General features: G+C 55.1%; 1 protein-coding gene across 3 annotated transcripts; it reads right to left on the bottom strand.

Annotated features, from left to right (window-relative positions):
- Positions 1-1,761: 1,761 nt before the first annotated feature.
- ADAMTSL4 (ADAMTS like 4) lies at positions 1,762-12,866 on the bottom strand. 3 transcript variants are annotated; one of them, XM_055312572.1, is made up of 19 exons: positions 12,743-12,866; positions 10,884-11,021; positions 10,310-10,416; positions 10,041-10,098; positions 9,406-9,761; positions 8,558-9,239; positions 8,209-8,311; positions 7,339-7,475; positions 6,547-6,751; positions 6,168-6,340; positions 5,901-6,012; positions 5,609-5,794; positions 5,284-5,413; positions 4,722-4,926; positions 3,929-4,105; positions 3,437-3,643; positions 3,176-3,355; positions 2,755-2,899; positions 1,762-2,605 (listed from the first exon to the last, which is right to left on the bottom strand). In XM_055312572.1, exons 3-19 carry the CDS (start codon positions 10,327-10,329, stop codon positions 2,469-2,471), a joined length of 3,213 nt encoding a protein of 1,070 aa, XP_055168547.1. In that variant the 5' UTR covers positions 10,330-10,416; positions 10,884-11,021; positions 12,743-12,866; the 3' UTR covers positions 1,762-2,468. The 3 variants fall into 3 exon arrangements, with proteins under 3 accessions (XP_055168547.1, XP_055168549.1, XP_055168548.1); XM_055312574.1 differs by having other exon boundaries at positions 10,884-11,016; XM_055312573.1 differs by lacking the exon at positions 10,884-11,021.
- Between the last annotated feature and the right edge of the window lie 7,785 nt (positions 12,867-20,651).

Below are 20,651 nucleotides of genomic sequence, written 5' to 3'. Positions count from 1 at the left end.
AAAGCATCCACGTTGACCCCATACTGACTTCAGTGACCACAGGAAAGAATCCTTGGGGGCTGCACTGAATCCTAGCTTTAAAATGAAAGGGGAAGGGGGCAATCCCCCAAATGAAAGCCCATATCCTGAGAAGTCAGAGGCTGGCAGCTGTGAGGGAGCTCAGAGGCAGCCACAAAGAGCCAGGAGGTACTGAAGCTGGGAGAACCCTAAGAGGGGCTGTGGCTGCATTCTCCACCTGTGATTGGTTCTCAGGCTCAGGCCAAACTCCAAACCTGCCCAGCAACAGCCCTGAGAGGCCCTAAGAGGGAGGGAACTTCGGAGAAGTCAGCTGAGCGGGGGCCACCGCCCAGGCAGCAGCTTCCAGGAATCGCTGGGAGGGCCCAGCTATTCACTGCCACCCCTCCCTCAGTCTTAGGACTCCGCCTTCAGCCCTCTGTATCTACTGGGCTGGCTCAGGTTCCACTTCCCTGGCCCCCGCATCTCTGACCCCCTTACAGGTTCCCCAGAGAGAGGACCAGGTCTGACACCGACTGGGCTTGCCTTGCACCCCTTTTCCTCACTCCTTCCCCTCGGCTAGTCAGTTTCGTTTTCCTCCCCCTCCACTCCCTTGGCCTCCTTCCTCACCGACTCTCCTCCCAAAATGTTGCCCAAAGTCTTCCTTCTCAGCCACTACCAATCCAGAGAAAGTCTAAGTCCCAAGGCAACAGCATGACACCAGGGAGCTGCTGGAGTAGAAATCCTCTATTCTCAGACAACTCTGGTCTTCACAGGGTCTTGGTGAGTTCAGGAAATGGTAGTCACTGAGTTCAACGGTTTCCACAGGCCTTTATTAAGGGTCTTACACGGTCAGACTTGTGGAGGTGCAGAGTTAGGAGAGAGATGCCTCCAGTGGGGATCAGTCTGGTTCTGTTGCACTGTCACCCCTTCCTCTCCTACACACAGGAACCCCAAGATGTCTGGCTTCTAGAAGCAGAGACCTGGCACTCAGACGTCAGAACGGCAGGGGTCAGGGAAAGGATTTGTCATGGAAAAGGCTGCCCGCTCTTATACCACCTCCAGTAACCTATTTACCTTGAGAGATGACAAGAGGGAAGGAAGGGAGACTAACATGATACATCTCTGAAGAATGCGTTTTTGGCAGAACATCCAGTACTGCCTTGGCTCCGCCCTCGACTCCGCCCTAAGTCACTAAGTCCCCTAGAGCCAGGCTAGGCTCCTCCCCTTCCAGCCGTTTCCGCGGAGGGAAGGGGGTGGGGCGTAATCACTTCCTTTCTCCCCCACCCTAGCGACAGCAATAAACCAAGAACCCAGTGGGGAAATGGGTCAGAGCAGAAAGCGTGGGGGAGGGAGGCAGAGAGGGAGGGCCAAAGAGAGAACAGGAGAAAAGACCCCGAAAAGCCAACTGCTATTCACCAGATTGAAAGCAGGGCTACTGGATTCTAAGTGGCTTTATAGAAAGACCCAGCCTGTGGAGAAACCACTATAGGCCGTGCAGTTTTTCCTAAGCCTCGGAACCAAGCTCCCAACTCCATACCTAAAGTGGGAGAAGTGGTGACCTCTAGTGGCCGATGAGCAACCTGCAGGGCCTCCGGGCGGCCAGGGACCTCTCCCCGGACAGGGGCTCCCCTTCAATCTGGCCCAGACTCTCTCCGCCCTAGCTCTAGGTGCTGCTCCCCCTCTCACCCCTCATTCTGGCCTCACACTGCTTGTTTAGGTGCTCAGGCGACTGGGTGCCTATCAAGACAATAAAGAGCCTGTGTCTCATTTGTCATAATCTTTAATAAAAAATAAATTAGTTCTGAGGTGGGAACCATTTTAGGAGGTGGGGAGCTGGAACAGGGGCTAGGGTATCTTGTTCTAATTTTCCTTCTTTTCCCCCATCCTCTGCCCAGCTGTTCCCTGCTCTGGGTAAGTGGTCTCTTCCTGGGGTAAGGCAAGATTGGCAATGGCTGACCCCCATCCCAAGCTGATTGTGAGAGGTAGGGATAGCCTAAGAACGGGGAGAAGGGGCCAGAGGGTCAGATGGACAGTTTAGAAGATGTGAGGTCTGAACATAAGTTTAGGGCACAGAGTAGGGGTTGATGGGGAAGCCAGTTGCTGGGCAGTTTGGATTACTAAGAAGCTGCAAACTTGCTTTCCTCTTAGCCTAGAAAAGTCTCAGGGAAACAGGCATTGTCTCCTCCCCACTCCTCTTCAGTCTTAATGTTTAACTTCTTTCTTTGAGAAGTAATATATGTGTATGAGCACATGGATCCATGCAGGCCCTCGATACACATTTGAGGCATATGTGCACACATAACCATCACACCACACAGAGACCCAGCCACACATCCTGATAGTCATCTTACCACCTTCAGCCACACTCGGGGACATCCCTGATGAGAGCCAGAGGGTATGGCATGGGTTGATGGGCAGGTGACTGAGGGTAGCATGAGGAAACCATGAGGAGAGGGTCTCTCGGACCCATCTCAGGCAGGCTCTGAGGGAGAACGCTCCAGGACCTGGGCGCAAGAGCGGCAACAGGTGGCTGTGTAGTAGGGATAGACGCAGAGACGGGCCTGTACCACCAGGGGGCAATGTGGAGAGCTGTCCTTGCATTGATCATCTGGGGACAGAGGAGGCCAGGGGGCGTGTCACCCAGACCCTTCCCTCTGGAGGTGCACTGTCCACTCTTGCTGCTGCTTTCTCCTTCCTCTCCCCCATACTTCAGTTAACTCTACTGTACTGGGGATTAGGGGGGAAAAGGCTCTTTACCGGGACGCTGGTTGCACGGTTGGCTGTTACAAGGTCGTTTCCTGGAGGGCCGAAGGTGAGGAGGGCATCGGATGCTGACAGTCTGGTTGGCGGTCAGGCACTGGACCTCCCTGGTCTGAATACCGCCCTGGCAGGAACGAGAACACTGCGGAGACCCCACTATCAAATCAGACCTCTGCTGTGACCCAGGTTCCTCCTGAACCTCAGGCCACCTCCTTCTCTGAAAGTTGGGGGGGGGGGTTCACCAGGAACATTATGCAATCCCACATTGACAGGGCCCACTTGTCCTCCATGTATACAGGAAGTGGGGCAATAATAAACCAGCTGCAGCTGGCCTCATGCTGGGACACAGTGGGGATACCAGGAGTGGAGCCTCCAAACTTTCCTTAGAAGCTCAACAAGACGGGAGTCAGGCACTCACCGGACTCCAAGGAGTAGAAAACCATCGGTCCTGGCAGTCCTGCCCCTGACAGGGCTGCAGGGCAGGGGGCCTGGGCAGGTGGGAACAGTTGCTGGGGGAAGTCACGTTGAACTCAGTTCCCAGTTTGGACACACAAATGATGTCTCTACGCTGCGTGCCAGAACCGCATTCTGAGGAGCACTGATACAGAGGAAGGGCAGGGTGTGAAAGAGGGAGAACAGGGATCACTCCTGCCAGCCCCCTCCCAAGCTCTTGGCTCACCTCGGCCCAGGGCCCCGTGTACCAGCACCACGTCATCTCACAGGGTCCCAAGCTACAGGCACGCATGTCTGGGGGACGGCTTCCCGGTGCACAGCTCTGCTTGCTGGGCCCTGCCCCTGCTTCCTCCTGGCCCAGCCCCTGGGTCTCCCCACTCCCAAGGCAGACCACAGACCGTCGCTGGATTCCAGTCCCACAATTGGCTGAGCACTGTTGAGAAGGTGATGGGTAGGGGAGGAGGAAAAGGAATTGAGGGGGGCCCGTTCTGGATCCCCTGAGTTGGGGAGTGCCCCGGGTACCACCCAGGTACGAAGAACCTGTAATGGGGGTCCGGGACCCTAACGTGAGTTCTTCTCACTTAACTCGGAATCCCAGCATCAGCAACATCTAGCACATACCAGGGCTTGTTCGGTAAATGTGGACCAAAATGTGTTGGAAAGGTCCTGGGTGTGGGCACCAGGGATGCATGACTCAGGTAAGGGGTGTGGGGCCCACCTTGGAGCTCCAGTCACTGTGGAACCAAGCTGTGGTACAGGGCCCCATGTCACAGGCCTCTCTGCTGGGGGGCCGCGGAGGGCCTGACGCACACTCCCTCTCGCTCACTTCATGGCCGTTGTTTCCCACACAGCGAACTTGCCGGCTCCTCTGGCCCCGCCCGCACCGCACTGAGCACTGGGGAGGAGAGCTTGTGAGAGCCCAGCCTCCGGGCCTCCGGGCCTCCGGCCTCGGGCTCCAGGGCCTTGCAACCACGACCTGCCTTCTTCCCTAACTCAGCGCCTATAGAGCTGTATGGGCTGAGGGGCAGACTCAACAGGTGGCTCTGGGCCCCCAATCCCCGATTCAGGGTCTCATCTGACTTATATGCTGGGGTTTCACATGCTCAGGTCTTGTCAGTAAAAAAGCTTCTGCCAGTTAAAAAGGATCGGGAAAACCACTGCTCTAGCTTACTGGCACCCTCTGCCCAGCTGTTCCCTGCTCTGGGTAAGTGGTCTCTTCCTGGGGTAAGGCAAGATTGGCAATGGCTGACCCCCATCCCAAGCTGATTGTGAGAGGTAGGGATAGCCTAAGAACGGGGAGAAGGGGCCAGAGGGTCAGATGGACAGTTTAGAAGATGTGAGGTCTGAACATAAGTTTAGGGCACAGAGTAGGGGTTGATGGGGAAGCCAGTTGCTGGGCAGTTTGGATTACTAAGAAGCTGCAAACTTGCTTTCCTCTTAGCCTAGAAAAGTCTCAGGGACTACCTAGGGTCCTTCCCACCCTGGCAGCTCCCTTGCCGGGCCCCACTCACCTGGCTCCAGGGGGAGCGAACTTCCCAGTGGCCACAGAGGCGCAGTTGACAGGTCTGGGTGACATTGGGCCGAGGGAGATGTGCACAGCGCTCTAGAGGCACAGAGGAGCCACCCCCACCAAATTCTTGCCGGCAGCGCAGCTGGCGATGCTGGGTGCCTGGGCCACAGGAGCGGCTACAGGACGTCCACTCACCAGCCTCCCAGCTGTGGGGTGACAAGGCAAGAAAGAAGCAGAGACACGGATGAAGAAAACACAGGTGTGCAGGGCTGCCATGGGTGGGGCAAAGGATGACAGTCCTGGGGGAGGGAAACCCTGCAGGGCAGGGGTGGGTGTCTTCATCACTTGGAGCCCAATTTCCCTTGTGGGGCTCGGGCTGCCAGGTTTCTCCTCCTGTCCAGGGAGCGTGAGCCTTTCCAATCAAACACTGGGTCTCTGCAGCCAGGAGGCCTAGTGTGTTGGGTGCAGAGTCCAGGGCAATACGCTAAGGCGGTGTGGATGCGTCTTCCGGGGACAACTGTTGTGCTCCTAGGACCCCAGCCCTCCCTGTGGGTCATACTCACTAGGGCGGGCATGGGGGACCATGGCAAGGCTCCAGGGGGGTCGGGGGCCTGGCACCCATGGCACAGCTGTGTTCGTCCAGTTCCTCCCCTGACTCACGAGAAATGCAGAGGAAAATGGAGCGCCAAACACCTGAAGAGATGACAGGGAAGCCAGGGGAGGCGGGATGGCCCAGAGCCCAGCATCCGTGCAGCTCCAGACACTGGAATTCATCTTCGCACAGAGTCAAGGTATGGATCCTCAATCCAGGGTGTGGGGTCAGGAGTGCCCTGTCAGGGTCTTAGGCTAAAGGTGCCAGGAGTACAGGCCTAGTGCATCAAGTCTCACCTTTTCCACAGGAGGCCGAGCACTCCGAGTGTCCCATTCGCTTCCAGTACCCAGCCTGAGACCCCAGGGGTGTCCTGGGCAGCGGTGGGGCGCGCACCTGGGGGATCCGCACCTGGCGCTGGAGGGTGCCTGGGGTCCGGGCCGGCCGGGGCACTGACATGGGTGGGGGCTCCACCCTCAGGATCTCTGTGTAGGGTGGTCAGTCATGCAGGCAGATCAGATACAGCCCACTGCCTCACAGCTCCCCTTCCAGTCCCTCTCTGCCCCCTAGGTGAGGGTAGCAGAGCCTCACCTGGCTGCAGCTGGGGGCTGGGGGGCTCTGGGGTGGTGCTCTCAGGGTTTGCAGGAGGCAAAGAGACGATGTACTGATAAAAAATGCCTGGGTTTTCCTCCTGAAAGATCACCTGGAGAGAGAGTTGGGAGGAGTTGTCTGGGGTGGGGGCGGCCAGGGCACACGGCTAGCCTTCTCCCCCATCTCGTGACCCACAGCTGTGTCCCAGAGGGAAGGCCCTCCCTCCCTCCCCGCCAGCTGTCCAGCTTCCCCAGGCCCCAAGCTCACGTAGACATCCACAGGCTGGGTCGTGGGGCCTTGGGCTGACAGACTCTCCCCCTTGCCCTCCTCTCGAGAAGGACGGTTGTACAGGAAGACAGTCCCACTGGCCGTGTAGGACCCAGGGGGATCCACAGCCCAGTTTCCATTGATGATGGACTGGCCCCCAGGGCCTCGAAGGGCTGCCAATCAGGGATCAGGACAGAGGTCAGCCACGCTGAGCCCCGGGCACCCCACACTCTCTTGGCTTCCACACCACTGCCACATGGGAAGGAGCCCCTGACTATTCTCCTCTTGGCCCACTTGCTGGGCTCCAAGGGGTGTGGAGGGCTGAACCAAGAGACCAGGAATGGCATAGGCACGCAACACTCGGATCTGGAGAGCTCACCAAGGTAGTTGGAGCTGGGCTGGAGCTGGGCAATCCGGAGCTGGGAGGCGCCGGCAGGAATCAACAGGATCTTCTGATAGCCCAGAGGGCCCCCCCGGTCAGTGAGGTTCCCTGAGATTAGGCGGCAGGTGGAATCATCACCTCCACAGACCCCACAGCCATCTGGACGCCTGCCGGAGCCGAGGATCCCATCACAACCAGGGCTCTGAGGGAGAGTGAAGAGGCACTGCCTAAACCAGGCACCGCCACAACCCCGCCTGGCCCTCTTGAGACCCACCCCCTGACACACACACACCTGCTCTCCCTGCATCTTAATCTGTATGCTCCAAGTGGGAAGGTGTTTCTATGCCAGCCCACCAGCCCACCAACCCCAACGAGGAAGCATGAATGAGCCTGGGGGGGGCCTTCCTTCCATCCACCTACTGGCTCTGCTCTCACCTCCACCTGGGCAGGTGAGAACTTCCCTTTTTTTAAAAAAGATTTTATTTATTTATTCATGTAAGACACACACAGAGGGAGAGAGAGAGACAGAGACACAGGCAGAGGGAGAAGCAGGCTCCAATGGAGCCTGATGTGGGATTTGATCCCGGGTCTCCAGGATCACACCCTAGGCTGAAGGCGTCACTAAACCACTGAGCCACCTGGGCTGCCTGAGAACTTCCTTTTTGCAATCTCAGCCTAGTGGTTTGTTTCTGTGATGATGACAAAGGAGACTGTGTGCGTGCATGTGTGCGTGTGTATGTGCATGTGTGTCCATACACACATACACATATATACTCCATCCTCTCTCACCAGACAACGTCCAGCCACACAGATGTCTAGGGCTCCAGGCTGACACAGGGTCCCATCTTGGACCTTCTCTGTGTGACGGACATAGAAGCGGAAGCCACGTGGACGGCAGTTCAGTTCACAGCGTTGGGAACCCTGAACTAAGAAACAGGGTGGGAGAGTAGTTAGCTGGGGTCCCTGGTGGGAGGTTAGTTGACAAAGGTCCCATATTAGCTAGAGGACATCTGGAGGTGGCCCACGTCTCTATGGATGAAGGGAATATGACAATTCTATATTCTGAAAGGTTGCTTCGAGGGTCACACAAAAGTTGACTCAGGTCAGTTGACGTCACTTAGATCAGCAAAGGGATTGAGAATTGTGAGAGAGGAGAGATTCTTGAAACCTATGATTATGTGAGCTTATGAAGGGGTTTCTTGGCATCAGGTTAACACAGGCCTAAAATTAAGTGGATGGTAACTTGGGAGCAAGTGGTCTAACACTGGCTAGGGCCCACAGGGTACCCCCACCTGCTGTCACCACCAGGCAGGGTCTCCCTGAGTATGCTCCTCTCCTGTCATGTCCACCCCACCTCCTGGGACAACGGACTTCTTCCCAGAGGAAGCCAGACAAAGGGCTCCTCTTGACACTCCCTTCGGCAGCCTGATCCCTCTACTGAGCTACCCATCAGCCCTGTCTGAAACCCACTCCCCTTTCCAGGCCCTGCTGTCTCTTCACCTCAACCCTGAGAAATGAGAAAGAAAACATTACCCATAAGGGAAATACAAAGGCCTACAGAAGAGAAATAGAGGGGCTGGTGTCTCCCTCTTTCCATCTACCCCAACCTTAAGCCAGTTCAGCTTCCCGGGGCAGGGGGTGGGGGGCTGGAAACCTCACCTTCTGTGAAGGGCTCCCACTGGTACAGCTGGCCCATGAACTCCTGGGAGTCAAAGGCTGCACACTGCAGGGCCCGGGGGTCTGGCTGCTCAGGGGGACAGGGCTGAGGTGGGGGGATACAGAGGAGTCAAAGCTGGGGAGGAAAATGGGGGTGTGGGTCAGGGCTGGGTTTGGGGATATGGAAGGGCAGGTCAGGTCTGTGGAAGAGCTCAAGGCCCCTACCCTGAGGAGGTCAGATGCCAAGGCCCTTCTGCCTCAGGTCCAGATCTGACAAGTTGAGGACCCAGACTCAGGGTCGGGGAAGCAGAATTACAAGTCTGGGGAGGGGATGGTCTGAGGAAGAACTCACCGCTTGGCTGCAGGCTCTCAGCTGCTCACTCTCCCCAGAACATCTTGGGACAGGGTTACTGGGAGCAAAAAGACTCCAGAGGGAACTGGAGTGGGGACCATCACTCAGCAGAGGCAACCAGCCATCTGGGTAATGGGGAGCAGACTCCATGACGGGCCTGTGAAGATTTCCCCCGGGTCTCCAGTGCTCCTGGCTCTGGTGGCCTCTGCCCCGAGGGACAGAAAGGAAGGGATTAGGGTGTCTCTCGGCCCCCCGGAGACTGGCCCAACCCTGGGAATTTGGTATTCTTGGCTGAGGGGACACGTGGAAGGAGCTACTTTCTCCCAGGGAGGAAATGGATGAGGGGGGCTCTGTGCCAGAGCCCTGGGCTCTGGAGTGGGGCCATGTGGGGGCAGGCCTGGTTCTGGAGGGCACCTCTGTCTGAGCAGTTTCAGGGTTTGGGGGTTCTGCAAGGGAGGATGGGGGGCGGGTAGAGAGTTCCTTAGGAAGGAGCTGAGTCTGAGTTGTGTGGTTTGTAGAGGATGGTTCTGTTCTTGGAGTCAGGGATGGAAGATCTGAGGTCTGGGAGAGCTCAGATCGGGGCAGCCTCCGAGGGTGCAGGCCATTCCGATGCAGCGGCAAAGCAAAGGGCACTCTCCCATAACCAAACATTCCTGGCTTGATGGGATCTCGAACCCGGGACCTGAGAAGGTATAGCAGATGTGGGGTCACAGCTCTGGCCACCTCTGACCCTGTCTCCCTGGCTAGCTTCCTAGCACCAAAGAGGGGCCTCCGGAAGCCACAGCCACACATCCTTGGCTCCAGGCCCTTCATTCCCGAGCTCCGCCCCCCGAGGCCCCGCCCCTCACCTCCCAGCGCCTGGAATCTCTGCGGCCTCAGCTCTCCCTGATTGGGCAGCAGGGCCTAGGCGGCGTGGGCCACCAGCTCCCCAGGGCTGTGGCTTGTACAGGGGGAGGGTTTGGGAAGGCTGGGGTCTGGGGCTCTGACCCCTGGGGAGCAGAGACTCAGGATGTCTTGGGGGCCGGGGTGGGAAGGGTAGGCCCTGGTGCAGTTGAGCTGTAGGGAGCTGACAAGTTCGGATCCTGCGCTGCACCCCGACTCCACAGGGCTGGGAGCAAGAGGTCCACGGGTCCCAAGGACCCCAGACACCCTCAGGCCCCTGACCCTCCTCCGAGGGCGTCTGAAGAGAGCGTCCAGACGATATCTATGTAGACAAGAAGACCAGACAAAATGAGAAGGATTTTCGAGGGAACTGTTTGGACGGCTGGTCCAGTACCCGAAGGTCGGGCAGTCGTTACTGGACTGAGGTCACATTCAGTAGCAGGGGTGAGATGTGGCCAGGAGGGTGAAAGGGAGGCTGGGAGGGCGAACGTGAGAGGCGCCCCGGCTCATCTGAAGCCGTGCAGGGCGGCCGCGTGGCCTGGAGAAGTGGGGTGGGAGCCAGGGAGGAAGAAAGGATCACACCCTCTGGCCCCTGGCTTACCTCCTGCTCCAGGCAGAGCTCCGGGAGGGACAGAAGCAGCATCAGACATAACCGGGGCCTGCCAACCAGCCAGAGGAGGTGTTGTGACCACCACCACCACCACCACCACCACCACCACCCCCCACGCCCCGCAGCGGGCAGCCAGCATCCTGGCGCCAGCTTCTCAGAAAGCAGAAGTTGCCCATCACTTGCCCCCGCCCTGCCCAGCAGTGGCCGTCCTCTCACTTCCAGGGACAGAGTGGCCCTCCGGCTGGCAGCCCCACACTTACCTGCCCGCCCACTTCTCCATCGCTCCTCCCTGGATGCCCGGGGGCAGGGGACAGAGGACTGGAAGTAAACACACTACTCCGGCATCTGGGCACTGAGAGGGCACGCTCTGTGGGGACAGGAGCCATGTGGTCACTTCTCCAGGCACCAGAAAGCCAGGGGGTTGGCACGGAGGGCTACTCAGAAGGGCATCTCTGAGAAAGGATGGAGGGGTGTGGGGGGAGTGGTCCACCCCCTCTGACCTTAAGGGTGAGAGCAGGAAGGAATGCTGCCCTTCCTGGGCCACTGAGGCTGGAAGGTGGGGGGCTGACCTCAGCCTCCAGACCGTGGCTCAGTGGCTCAGTCCCCTCCTGTCAGCCTGCAGGAACTCCTCAGCTCCTCCCTCCTCCCCACTAGGGACTGTTTACAGGACAGCTTGGGCCACACAGCACACGCTCTTCCTGAAGATGATTCTGATCTGGTTTGCCCTCCTCCCTCCCAGAGGACCCCGATGGCCGAGGGAAGCATGGGTGACAACATGTGGGACACCCACTCCAAGCAGTGGACCAGAAGCCCCATGGGAGTTCCTTTCCCTACCTGCCACCCAGCTCTGAAGCTCCTCTGGAACACTCAGGCATCTCTGCCGGACTCAAACACTTTGTAGCCAAGAGATAAACTAAGTGGGCTGATGATTTAATCTCTGGAGAAGCAGGTGATTTTCCCCGTCCCTCTGCACTGGCAATGAGAGCTTATGTCAGGCCCAACGATGACAGGCTGGGGGTACCCAGGAAGGAAAGATGCAGCTAGAGCTGCCCTTGCTCCCCAGTCACAGGCCTATCATTCTGAGGAGTAAGGAAGTCCATCCTACCTTTCATCATCAGCAAAGTAGAGCATGGAACCCGCCCCTGGTCTCAAAGGGGCGGCTTTGCCAGCCCTCCAGCCCCTTGCTGCTCACTCTGAGCCCTTCCCACCCCCACTCCTCAACCTGCTCTTGGTTCTGCTTTCCAGGAAAAAAAAAAAATGTTTCTGTTGGATCTGAAAGGCACCCAGGAGAGGAATCCAAGGAGCTGATGCCGAGGTGGGCCAGCTCGGGGGCAGGAGAATGAGACAGAAGGGCAGGAATGTACTTGGCGGTAAGGACACTCTCAGCCCCAGTCTCCTCCCTGAGACCCCAAGACTTGGAAGTCTGTGGGAGGGTTTGCAGAGGTTGTGCCTGGGTGCTCAGGGTCACCTCAGCGGCTTTAGGTTGAGAAGGGGTTGCTGATGGCTGCTCCACCCTGATGGGGGTGTAGGGGCTCTGAGAAGAGCCAACGGTCCACCCAAACCTTTAGCTCTGGCCTGCCTCTGTTCCTTGTGGTTGAAGAGGAGAGATGGGGGTGATGGTCACCATCTGTCCCTCTCTGCTGCTGGCTACCCTCTCCACTCCCTCTGGACAGTCTCTGCTTCTCTCTGCTACCCCGGCTCTGTATCTTGCTGTCTCTCTCTGCGGGTCTACCCAGTACACATAATCCCGTCCTGAGCTGGGTTTGGCTTTGGCAGTTCCCTGGAGAAGTGAGGGGTGGGGGGTGGGGGTGACGTGAACTCCTGGAGCCCTGGCCAGGCCTGGCTCCCTCTCTGGAAAAGTCCTACCCCACCCCCTGTACAGCTGGGCAGGGGCCGACACCCCCCCCCCCCACTGCAGAGACAGACATACATTTGTGCTTCTCACCCCTTTTCATGTTCCTCATGTGGGGTGTCTCACTGCCCAGGGTGAGGAAGGGAGAGGTCAGAAGTGGTCACCCCGGCACCAGGCTAGACACTGGTCTGGACAAACCTGGGCTCCTCCTGGCCACAGCTCCACACTGGCCAGTGAGGATCAAGGAGAGACCCAGGCAGGGCTAACGCCTTCACCCCCAGAGGGACCCACTTCTGGGAAACGGGTTGCTGCTGCAGGGGAGGGGTGGGACAGCGTGTTCCAGGAGAGCCCCTCTCCTGGGTCAGAACTTCTTGGTCCTCACTGTGCCCTCCATTCCCTGGTCCGGAGGACCATCCAAACAGGTGTCTTTCCTTTTCTAGTCTTCGGGCTGAGCTGGATCAAGGGCAACCCTCGGCACCGGTCCCAGCGTCCCTGGCCCCAACCCCGAGACTTCAGGGGGTGGCAGAGGCACACATCCTCGAAGGAGCACCCTCCCAGAGGAGGAGGGCAGGAGGCGCCAGCGCGTGCGGGGAGGTCCTGGGTGTGTTTTCCAACTTCACTCCCGCGACTTAGTAGGAATTTTGGCTGATTCTCCGGCCGGGTGATGGGGCCAGAGTTCCGCAGGATCGGAATCCCCTCCCCAGGAATTCGACCCCCGGAACTGGAAGATCTCCGGAGACTACAGAGCTGGGGCCGGCGGGACGCGGGGGCGGCGCGGCGGGGGGCTCTGACCGGGCCCCCGAGGGAGGGCGGCCGGGGTCTCGGGGAGGGGGGTCTGTACCTGCTCCGCGCGGCCCCGGCGGCCCGTTAACCCTTCTGTGCCCGAGCGCTGTCTGGAGGCAGCCTTGCTCCGCGACGGCCGCTCCGGCCCCTGAGCCGCGCTTGGGACACCACGGCCTCCGGCCGCGGCTCCGCCCCCCGCCCGCCCCCGCCCGCCCCGCCCGCCCCTGCCTGCTGGCGCCGCGCCCGCCCCGCGCCCCTCCGCGGCCGCCCAGCCCCCGCCGCGGGCCGCGACCACCCGGCGTGCGGGCCCCGCGGGTCGCTGGCTCGAGCGCTGGGCGGCCGCGGCGGGGGACGCGGGGCTCGGACCCGGCCTGCTCGCTGGCTCTGAGCTGAGGCTCCCCCCCGCCGCGCGCAGCCTCGTGCGGGAGGATCAGCCCTGCCTGTCCCGGGTGGGGCTGTGACCGCGCGGTGTGACGGCTCGGGGACCTCGACGAGCCTCGATTTCTTCATCCATAAAATGTTACACACAGGGACGCTGGCTCTGCGGTTGGGCGTCTGTCTGCCTTCGGCCCAGGGCGTGACCCCAGGTCCCAGAATCCAGTCCCGCGTTGGGCTCTCTGCAGGGAGCCTGCTTCTCCCTCTGCCTGGGTCTCTGCCCCTGTGTGTGTGTGTGTGTCTCTCTCTCATGAATATATAAATAAAATATTTTTAAAAAATGTTACACATATAGGGCGTGTAGCAGAAGAAACGCGCTGACTTAGGAGTCAGAGGATCTGGATGTGAATCTTAGCTCCAGGAGGCGCCAGCTGTGTGATCCTGGGTGAAGACTTCAACCTTTCTGTGCTGCAGTTTCCTTGTCTGTAAAATGGAACTAATCTGATGTGTCTGATGGGCTTGGAGATAGGGCTGCCCACCCAGATCTGGAGGAATGCACCCCAGACTCAGGGTGGTCACACCTGGGGAGCAAAAAAAAAAAAAAAAAGGCTTTAGCTTTTTACCCTGTCCGCTTATGTATTGTTTGAGTTTTCACCCAGAAGCTCTATGTTTAGTTACGTTAATAAATAAATAATTTATACAACATGGCTGACATAGAGTAGATAATAAATGGTTACTACTATTTAAGATTTTTATTTGCCATCTACTCATGAACCATAGTCACAGATTGTTGGGTTGACTATTTTCTTTTTCTTTTTTTAAAGATTTATTTATTTATTTGAGAGACAGACAGACAGCAAGAGCAGGAGGGCCAGAGAGAGAGGGAGAGAGAAACTCAAGCAGAGTCCTTGCTGAACGCAGAGCTGGACTCCAGGCTCAAACTCACAATCCTGAGATCATGACCTGAGCCAAAACAAGGGTCCGAGGCTTAATTGACTGACTGAGCTACCCAAGTGCACAGTATTTTCAAGCTTTGTGGGGTTTTTTTTTAATTGGCTTGTCAATATTTTAAAACCAGATAGTTAATAGCTTCTCTTGAAAAATAAAAACATAAAAATAGAAGCTCTAGGAGAGCCTGGGGAGTTCAGTCATTTGAGGGCCTGCCTTGGGCTGGGGTTGTGATCCTAGAGTCCTGGTGTGGAACCCCGCATCAGGCTCCCTGATCAGCAGGAAGTCTGCCTCTCCCTCTCCCTCTGCTCCACCCCTGCCCGTGCTCTCTCTCTCTCTCTTACTCACACTCTCTCTTAAATAAGTAAAGAAACAGCAGTAGAAGCAGCAGCTCTAGCAACATTGTCCTACAACTCCACAAAATCACAGGGTTTCAGACGCTCCTACCTGACAATTCTTTTGTTTTTTTATTTTTATTTTTTTAAATATTATTTATTTATTTATTCATAGAGACCCAGAGAGAGAGAGCGGCAGAGACACAGGCAGAGGTAGAAGCAGGCTCCATGCAGAGAGCCTGATGTGGGACTCGATCCAGGGGCCTGACGTGGGACTCGCTCCAGGGTCTCCAGGATCACGCCCTGGGCTGCAGGCGGCACTTAACCGCTGCACCACCGGGGCTGCCCAATTCTTTTGTTTTTAAAGATTTTATAAATTCATTTCAGAGAGAACACGACAGAGAAACCACACCAGCAGGGGGAGGAGCAGAGGGAGAGGGAGAAGCAGGCTCCCTGTTGATCAGGGATCCCGATGTGGAACTCGATCCCAGGACCCCGGAATCACGACCTGAGCCGAAGGCAGATAACTCAACCAGTTAGCCACCTAGGCGCCCCGCTCCTAACAATTCTTTTTTTTTTTTTTTTTAAGATTTTTATTTATTTATTCATGAGAATACACAGAGAGGAGAGAGAGAGACAGAGACAGAGACACAGGCAGAGGGAGAAGCAGGCATCATACAGGGAGCCTGATGTGAGACTCGATCCAGGGTCTCCAAGATCACGCCCTGGGCTGCAGGCGGCGCTAAACCGCTGCGCCACCGGGGCTGCCCTAAAATACATATTTGAATTGGAATGTTACAGAACAGACAAATGAGTCCTAGGTGCCCAGGCCTGGTCTCCCAACTTTTCCACCCAAGCTCAGAGGCCTGTGGGCAGATAGGTGAGCAGGCTGGGGACACAAGAGACTCCTGTGATTTTGTGGGCATGCAGGACAATATTGCTAGAGCTTCTATATTTTGTTTTTGTTTTTCAGAAGTTATAACCTGGTTTGAAAATATTGAAAAGCCATTTAAAAAAATTCTTAGGACAGTAAATACATTCCACAAAACATGACTATTGATCAGATTTGTCTACAAACCTCGAGTTTGTGCCCTTCCTTAAAACATCCTCAGTGATGGTTCTGTGTTCCTAAAGATGTTGGGAAGATCATGGGTTAATCTGCCCTGCCTACATGTCTAGTTTATCTAGGGACTGTAGCCCACAAGCAGCCCTAACCCAGAGGCATATTTATAGACCTGGTTTTGGAGAGGAAGCCCCTTTGCTGAGACCTCAGAGTACAATGCAGGTGATGAAATGACCAGCCCACAGGGCCAGAACAAGATATTTTAGGGCCTGGACCTTTCAGTGCCCTGGGAACGACATCCCATTAACAGTCATTTATCTAGGAGGAGGCAAGCTGCAGAACAGAAGGGTGCCCCTGAACACAGTGGAGGGGGAGGGAGCCTGGGAGAAGGGTAAGGTCTGCCTCTGACATTTGCAACTTTCATGAACTGAAGGTCAGAAATAGTCCTTTCTGCTAAGAAGAGCTCACAAGATTTACTATAGCTGTCACCTCCCATGACTTGGTGGTCTGAAAATACTGTACAAAGGAAAGAATTTCCTATGCCTCAGCAACTTGGGAAGTACCATATTAAATCTGTGGACACTGCCTCGATGATGAAAAGAACTGTTTTTCAAAGATTATGGGATAATTAGATGTTTACCCTAAAGTACCTCTAGAGATAAGACAGATAAAAGAAAAAGAGGGGGACAAGCTGAGTATTCGTTTGACTTTGACCTTAACACTGTGGTTTAACACAGTGAGATAGCTCACATGTATAGAGTGCTTACTCTGTGCACAGTGCTCATCTTAACAGATTTGGAAACAAAGACACAGAAATGCAGTACTTTGCCCCCAAATCTCACAGGTAGGAGCTACTATCTGTATATGTTGTATGCAAGGGAGATCTTTGAGAAACTCGGCTGAGTTGGCTTAACCATTTTTTCTCCCCTGGTAGTAGATTAAAGGAGTGTTGTGTTAAATTAAGTAGCATTTTTAACTAATGTTTCCTGTGAGACATTGTCCCTATTCCAGATAATGCTGATGCCTACAGATGGGACCCAGGAGCTCACACGAAACTGTCTTTTGGTTTGTGGTCATAGCAACCATTTTCAGAAAGCCTGGTGTTGGCTTTTCTGCCTCTCAGAATCACAGTTTGCTCAACTCCTTTGTTCCAGAAGAGCCACTCTTTTCCCAATCGCTACACACCAGGCTGGTCTCCAACTGTTGATTTCTAATGTCCTGTCACATTGGTTCACGCTGTTTTCTTTCACTGATGCCATTCTTCTGACCATCAGGCTTTGCCTTTGGCCCATTAGCTCACTTCCCACAAGTTATGAGAACCGAACCTGCAGTGTGGGGACCATGTTTACCTTGTTATCTCCCACCTCACCTTGCACATAGTAGGCATTTATTAAAAGCTTGTGGGATGAGCCCACGAATGAGAGATAGGGAGTACTGTCTCAGCTCTGGCCACATTCCAGTACTTTTTGGTGCAGTCTTGTCCTAGCATGGCTCCACTGGCTCTAGGGTAATAAAATGATGCAGAAACAGAATGTGAGTAGTTTGGTAAATGAGGACCAAGACACGGATGGGACGCTCTGGTTTCCTAGTTACTGCTCTGGAGACATTAAATTTGGTCAGAAAACTCCCAAGGTCAGAATTCTTCTCAATTTGATTTCCATGCTTCAGTCTATATAGTGCCTCTCAGGCAGGTCCTGGGGTCCTTGGTGACAGCCTGCCTCAGTACTTCCCTGAGCCACGTCTGTCTGTTCGTCAGCATTCAGCAGACAAGATGTGCTCAGTAAATGTTAATGGAATTGAATGAATTGATTGGACATAAACTTGGCCGTCATTAGGTTTATAGCATCATCTGTATTTTATAACTGTGTGAAGTGGTTTGGGCTCATGTGCATATCTTCTTTCATATGTGTTTAGGAGACGTGGCCATCAGCTAGAGCTTCTGGAACAGGCTTCCAAGATGTTTGCGGATATTCATTGTCTGCTAGGTTGGAAGATTTCTCAGACAGCATCCCTCTGATATAGTCTCAATACAACCAGTTTACAGATTTAATAAAATGGTACCTATCACCAGGGATAGGGACTGATTGGCCAGGGCCTGTCCCTCTGACAGAAGCTTCCACTCAACCCTGTCTTTAGGATCTTAGAGAACATTCAAAGTATCCACAGGACATTGCAGCTACCAGGGCCTAGGGAGCCCACGCTGGTCTGTGCTGCCGCTCTGCTATGAGCTGGTGACACTGCACTGGGGCCCGAAGGATGAAGTGCAGGAGAACTGGCACTGCTCCAGACTCCAGTTCCAGTTCTGTCATTTGGGGACTGGTGTGGCCTCAGGCATACTCAGCTTGGTCATCTCTAAAAATGGACTGACAACAGTACCCAGCTTATCTACTTCATAGCTTATCATAAAAACCAAAATCAAGGGACGCTTGGGTGGCTCAGTCAGTTAATCATCTCCTTTGGCTCAGGTCATGATCCTAGGAGCCTGGGGGTGAGCTCCCTGCTCAGTGGGGAGTCTACTTCTCCCTTTCTCTCCCTCTGCCTCTCCTCTTGCTTGTGATCTCTCTCTGAAGTAGATAAATAAACAAATAAAATCTTTAAAAAAAAAAAAACAAAGATGATAGCACGTATGTGAAAGCTTAGAGTCCCATAGAGAAGTGAGTCAGTGTTATGGTTAACGGTGCTGTTCAAATTGGTTTTTAGCTGGTGTGCCACAGAGATCGAGACTCTGCACTTTGTGAAGATGTACAAGCTGGCCCGTCAGTTCTCTGCCCAGGGGACCCTCAGAGCCCAGTGGGACTCAGCAAGGATTGCCAGCGACAGAGCGCACATGTACACATTCTCAGGTTTTCACAGCAGGTTGAGATCGTGGCCCAGCCTCTGCACCCGGGGTTGAGGGAGAAAGTTAGGTTGCTGTCTGGGCAGGAGCTGTCTTCCTTGCTAAGACATCTGGCAGCGGCTACGCCACCAGGACTGAGTTCTGTGATAGCTTCCCGGCTTGGCAGGCTCCTGGTTCCCTTGGGGGTTCCCGGACCAGAGAGTGAGGTGCAGTGGGCTGGCCTGGGGTCAGCAGTAGCTGAGGGCACAGATGCTCTGGGAAGATGGGCCGGGTCATAAAAAGCAGGGCAGGTGCTGCCTAGTGGTGGTGGGGACAAGGCTTCAGGACTCCAAGCATTCTGAGAAAACAGAGCAACCATTATTTCCTTCTTGAGTCTCTGGAAGTGCACTCAGTGTCCTGGCCACACACGGTACTGTGACAAATTTCAAGATCAACTACAGATGTGAGTGAAGAGCAGGAAATAGTGCATTGTTACAAGTAAGGAAGGTGACAGAAACCCATCTTCCCAGCGCAGAGAGGCTCCTACGAGAGAGTAAAGGTCTATGGGATAAAATTGGACCCAATTCCCAATTCCTCACCTAATTCCAGAATCAAATTAAGAATTTTCCCAGCAGAGCAAGGGTAGACAGAGAGAACAGGTTCTGGAAGTGATGGGGGTCCCATTCATGGTTTGAGGAATTCACAGTTACAGAGCAGAGCAGGGAAGGGCCCGCCAAGCGCTAGATTCTATGGGCCAGAATCTGAACAACTATTTCTGCTGCCTGCACCTCAAGGTCCATGGGTTGTCTGTCCCTGAACACAGAGGACACTAACTGCCTTAGGGAAGGGGCCATGGTAATTCTCCCCACATGGATCTTGTTCTCATGCCTAGAGTTTTCCCTGCCTTTCTAGAGAAAGCCAGTTTGGTGTCAAATTAATCTTGACAGATTGTGCTGAAGGCCGAAGAAAGCAGACATAAAAGGGTAAGAACAAGGGTACAAACTCAAAACTGTGGCCAGAGAGGCAGGCAGGGCTGCCAAAGGAGAGGCAAGAATTTCATACATACCAAGTACTTGAAGTCAGAAATAGAAGAGTCGGGGCATGACGTGAAGGAAAGGCAAGTCGAGGCAGGAGATAGTGCAGGCTTGCCCTCTGACCACAGGCCGTGGCTCATTCAGGCACCTTTTCAAGGGCCCCATCTGCACGGTACTGGAGAGGGTCTCCCTCCTCTGCTCACAGCCTTTCCTGCCCTTAGCAGCTTTGGGATCTCTTCTGGCTCTGAGCTTGGCATCCAGAGCCTTGCCCTGTGGCCCCAGCCTGCCCCTCCAGCTTCACCCACCCCAAACAGACTGAGCCCCTCAGCCAGGGCCTGTGTGTCTCCTCGCCTGGAAGGCCCTCTGCCCCCTCTCCCCTCTGCACTTGCAGCATCTACCCACCCCACCCCGAGCCCCAGCTCAGTCTCTGAGCCAAATCCTCGTCTCCCAGGACCATCTCCGTCCATGCCCCTCCCTGGCCAATACCCCTGGCTGTGGCAGTTCTCTCCAAGCTAGGGAGCCTCTCACTTAAATGCACCCGACAACAGCCTGCCAGCATGCACAGATTATTAAATGACTGGAGCCGGGTCCCCAGCCTCTGCGATTTTGTTCCTGAGCTCCATAGGGGTTGTGTGTGCAGCCAAGTGTGACACCCCTTGTCTAACCCACTCTCTGGGGGGCTTGCCTGTGAACCAGGCACTAACATGGGTGCAGGAACCCAGGTGTGAAGAAACCACATTTCAGTGTATTTCTCAATAATTTCTTTTTCAGGCTTCCAGTACCCTGGGGTGATGGAAACTTAACTGTCGATTTAGGGGATCCCACCCTCACAGCACTGGCTCCTCTTCCAGCAAACTGTGTGTTGGTGATGATAGAGGTTTATTCACTGAGGGAGAAGCTGACAAATGTGCAGCAAAGGCCAGTTCCTGTTTCTTACTCTGACCTTGCTGCAGCCAGGGTCACAGTCCTGGAAGAGGGATGCAGTGGATGCGCCAGCAGGACAGACCAGGTCAGCCTTTGGTGATGGTGACCTGGAACCCAGTGGAAGGAAGCATCATGGGGAGGTCCACTCAGTTTACTTACAACTGTAGTCTTCTTTGGGTGCCTGGGTGGCTCAGTTGGTTAAGCATCTGCCTCCGGCTCAGGTCATGGTCCTGGGCTCAAGCTTGTATCAGAACTCCCTGCTTCTCCCTCTGCCCCTTGTGCTCTCACCCTCTCTCAATCTCAAATAAATAAAAATTAAAACACACACACACGAAACAACTGAAGTCTTCTCAAATCTGCTTCCTCTCCTGACTTCTTACCTCTTCTCACCTCCTGTTGTCTGGACTGTTCTTCAAAATCCCAGAATCATCTATCTGTAGTCCTTTCTCTCCTTGATCTAGAGTAGCATGGAA

The sequence above is a fragment of the Nyctereutes procyonoides genome, unplaced genomic scaffold, assembly GCF_905146905.1.
Source record: "Nyctereutes procyonoides isolate TBG_1078 unplaced genomic scaffold, NYPRO_anot_genome, whole genome shotgun sequence".
NCBI classification, from domain to species: Eukaryota; Metazoa; Chordata; class Mammalia; order Carnivora; family Canidae; genus Nyctereutes; species Nyctereutes procyonoides.
Note: the sequence above shows the minus strand (reverse complement) of the source record. Positions and strands in the feature narration are given on the sequence as shown.